The 3,872-nt window shown below is 34.8% G+C and overlaps 1 protein-coding gene across 1 annotated transcript; it reads right to left on the reverse strand.

Moving 5' to 3' along the window:
• Positions 1-659: 659 nt before the first annotated feature.
• Positions 660-2,715, reverse strand: LOC147865429 (uncharacterized). The gene is made up of 5 exons (XM_087318233.1): positions 2,294-2,715; positions 1,753-2,167; positions 1,419-1,658; positions 1,210-1,334; positions 660-1,120 (listed from the first exon to the last, which is right to left on the reverse strand). The coding sequence occupies exons 1-5, from the start codon at positions 2,640-2,642 to the stop codon at positions 1,059-1,061; spliced, it is 1,191 nt and encodes a 396-aa protein (XP_087174359.1). The 5' UTR covers positions 2,643-2,715; the 3' UTR covers positions 660-1,058.
• Between the last annotated feature and the right edge of the window lie 1,157 nt (positions 2,716-3,872).

The raw sequence follows: 3,872 nt of genomic DNA on the forward strand, positions 1-3,872 counted from the left end.
CTCTTACCAATCAACCAATCTGTCCTTCATACCAATCAACATCTTTGCAACATTCTGAACCAATCTTTTTCCTTTATACTGATCAACTATCTCAACCACACCTTGTACATCCTCCATACTGTGTTTGTGATCCTAGAGTTAAGAGTAGTGTGTCCATGATTGAAGACGTTGCCTTGGTCATCATATAGCCTCCCACATGCCCTTGTGATTTGCATCCTTGCTGAAGTATTTCTTGACATTGTAGATTAAGTGTGTGCGTGTTGGCTCGCTATCCTCCAGTAATGGCACTAAAGGTTCACGTTGACTAATGAATATATTCACATACTTGATCTTGACATCCAAAGCAGGGTTTGCACCTTCAAAAGCTTTACCTTGTTTCTTTCTTACTGAAATAAGCCCCCAAAGTTAACATGGTTAAATGTCTTTCCCACATTCTTATCAGAACAGAAAGGAACATAGCATGTCTTTAACCTCGCTATGACATAGCAAGAACAAAACCAGGGCCTCTTGCATTTTGTTCAATTGAAGCCGAGGTGGTATTCATGTCTTCATCAGCAGAATGATGCAATGATGAAATAATATTGACATCTCACTAATTCCAACTACAAGTAAAGAATTTGTCAATCAAAAGGAGATAAATTAAGTTTACCACAAAAATATAGAAACAATGATCATATATGTTGCCTTTTTTCAGTTATTCATCACTTTTCTCACTAATTTCATCAAATACTGTTCCGCTTATAATGGTTATGGAAGCCAATCCCATGACATCGAGTTCTTAAGATCATCAGATGGTCTTACAAATAAAAGATTATCAAATGTTCTTACAGACAAAATATCATAAGATGGTCTTACAAACAAAATATTATCAGATGTTCTTATAGACAAAATATCATCAGATGTTCTTAATGAATGAAATATACTCATCTCTACTTCCATTTTTTCTGCCATTTATAAGTAAATCATACAAGTACACACTTCCATTCCATGATACAAAGACTTCTTTATACCAATGTTAGAGCCTTTCCATGATTCATCATCCATACTTCTCAAGTACTTCATTCACGAACAACCTTGTGAGTTCTGAATATTCCCCATAGGAAGTGCCTATCATTCCAACCTAGGACCAACCAACAAGCATCAAAGCATAAAAATTGGATGTTACGAAATAACAAATAAAGAAAACAACACAAACAACAAACTCCTTACTTTGCTCAGATTTAGGCAAGAGAACTGAAGGATATATGAGAAGTTGTGCAACATCCAACTCTTTCCTCAAGACAAGATCTTTCGAAGACATACGATCCAATAATGGTTTGTACCATAGATCATGACTGAGAGCCATACGAAACATAAAAAGTAGGCTAACCATGCACAAACAATTGTAAATAACAGAAAAAAAATTAGTTACTCCAAACCTTCTGATGTCGATAGGGAAAAAGTATACTCCAATATTGTTGCTACTTGGTGGAAACTTCTCAAATGAGTTTGGCCATGAATTGGTTTCCAAACCTCTTTGTAACTCTTCCAACTCTAATACGTTGGGTAACCTCTTCATAACTTCATACACTTTAGGGTTTGCTCTATTAGAAGGATATGCTTGCAGTCCCTTGTAAGACTTCCGGAAAGTCGTGTCGAAATTAACAATGAAAGATCCACTACATATACGTGTGTGTGTGTGTGGCAAAAGAAATTCATCAAATCTAGCGTTAAAAACTAAAGCACAAAAATGTGGAAGAAAAGAGGGTATACCTCCATAAAACTTGAATATCGGGAATTGCTCCTATATCTGAAACAGAGTCGCCATAAGACATGTCTCCTGTTTCTTTATCCAAGCTATATTTGTTATGAAACATGTTGTTTCCAAAGTCTGTGTATAGTATCCCAGAACTGACTTTATTTTCTTCTGATTCATCGGTATCGAATCTTTCTTGTCTCATTGGTACTTTATTGCATTGAAAACCTCTTCTGTGATTATTGTCATTTGATTCTTTTGCAAGCAAATTCTTTGAAAAAATAGCTTTTGTTCCATCTGAAGAAAAACTGCAGTTTTCCATAGCATGCCCCATTTGACAACACATATTGCATCTTATAGATGTTATTTTCTCGTTAGTACTGCTTTCTTTCAAACAATCAAAGGCCTCTGATATTTTTCTCATGTATGAATCTGTTCCACAATTGAAGATCATCATTAGCACACAATGTGCACGTTACGAACCATATATAGACATAATAAACTATGGATTTTATTTTTTTATTGCAGTGGGGCCTACTGTAGTGAGTATTAGCATACCATCTCGTGTTTGAGGATTTTTTCTAGCATTCACCCCTTCATTATCTCGAAAGACTTGGATATTTTCCTTTTTCTTTATATGGAATAAATTTCCATCTTTCTTTGTAGAGATCACATTTTTCTCTGCAAGGTTTTTTGGCCTAGACGGAAGCAAAAATGACATCTCTTTATCACCAACTTGTGAAGGAATTGGTCTAGAGGCAGATGAACCAATAGCAGACTTATTCCTTGACATTTTCATGGAAGAAACACGATCTCTCTCTAAGGTGTCATTGTTTGGCCCAGCCATTGGATTATCCAAAAGACCTGAGGGCTCACTATGCACATCTTGTGAAAGCGAAACACCCATTGAATCATTATCTACATTTATAATGATAATTTTATCTACCTTCGGCCTTGATGGTTTAATGTCAGATGCATTGATTGCAACCCTAGTCAAACATGAACCTATATGCGAATCTTTAACGCATGCAATCATGTCTACTATTGTAGCATTTTTATCACTACTTTCGTCCTCTTTCTTCTTTTTCTTTTTCATTTGGCATTCCATGCAAATCCAATACTTAGGAAGGGTCTCCAACCTTCTCTCCATGCAATATCTACAGAAATAAAAAATTGCTCACAACTCATAAATACATTTCTAGAAAATGCAGTCATAGTGTTTAAATAAAATAATATTATAAGGTTGCTTCTTTCATCCTACATAGCTTATGTTTTAAATGAGTGTGTATCATACATAAACTTGAACTGATACTAACATATGCTCAGCTCCTTCATTACAAACACTACAGATTGAAAGTTGATCACCATATCCAGCATCCCCACAAATATCACAGACTTTCACCTGCAAGTAACCAAAGGATTATATACAAATTACAAAGTTTAAAGGCATAAAAGCTCTTCATGGAGTTACAAAACCTTACAAAAATTACTGATTTCACTCAAATATGTGTATCCGGAATTCATCTGTGAACAAATAATTGTATACACACATATATATGTATATGAACCCAGCATTATGTTTATCCACTAGTCACAGTTATTACCAAATGTTGAGTATCTGAGTTCTGACATATTCGTTGTTGTTATTCCTAGCTAGTGGATGAAGAAATGGCATTCAAAACAATAAATATAAACTAGAAATGCAAATTTTTTCATTTTTATGTTTTTGCACAGAAGGTTCTTTTGTTTTTGGATGCCTTTTTCTTTTACTTTGTGACAATATTGCTTGTTTGTGATCCTTTTGGCCACAACTAATAAGTGGGTGAAAGGGATAGCATGCACTGGACAATTCTTTTTGCTTTTAGGATTTCTTTTCAAATTACTTTTTTATCAAATTGCTCACAAACCAGCACACGGATCAAAGAGACGGATGCCTCAAACAGTTTTTACTTTTACTTTTTAACCACATTGCTTTTCAACTGCTTTTCAGTTTAACTTTTGGCCACAAACGGCGCACAGATGAAAGAGATGGATGACACTACTTTGATATAGAAATCAAAATGTTGATCTTCCAAACTCTATAGTCTAGTAGATGTTTTACTTCCTAAAATCTTCCGTATTTACACAGGAATCAAAA

This window comes from Azolla caroliniana, unplaced genomic scaffold (assembly GCF_043228905.1).
Source record: "Azolla caroliniana isolate FFs.n. ecotype wild unplaced genomic scaffold, voAzoCaro1.0.p SCAF_4, whole genome shotgun sequence".
NCBI classification, from domain to species: Eukaryota; Viridiplantae; Streptophyta; class Polypodiopsida; order Salviniales; family Salviniaceae; genus Azolla; species Azolla caroliniana.

Excerpts from the sequence above, each read along its gene's own strand:
- LOC147865429 (XM_087318233.1), bottom strand. The coding sequence starts at position 2,642 with ATGGGTGTTTCGCTTTCACAAGATGTGCATAGTGAGCCCTCAGGTCTT. Across the intron at positions 1,659-1,752 it reads GATATTCAAGTTTTATGGAG|TGGATCTTTCATTGTTAATT; the intron begins GTATACCCTCTT and ends ACGTATATGTAG. Across the intron at positions 1,121-1,209 it reads CTTGCCTAAATCTGAGCAAA|GTTGGAATGATAGGCACTTC; the intron begins GTAAGGAGTTTG and ends GGTTGGTCCTAG.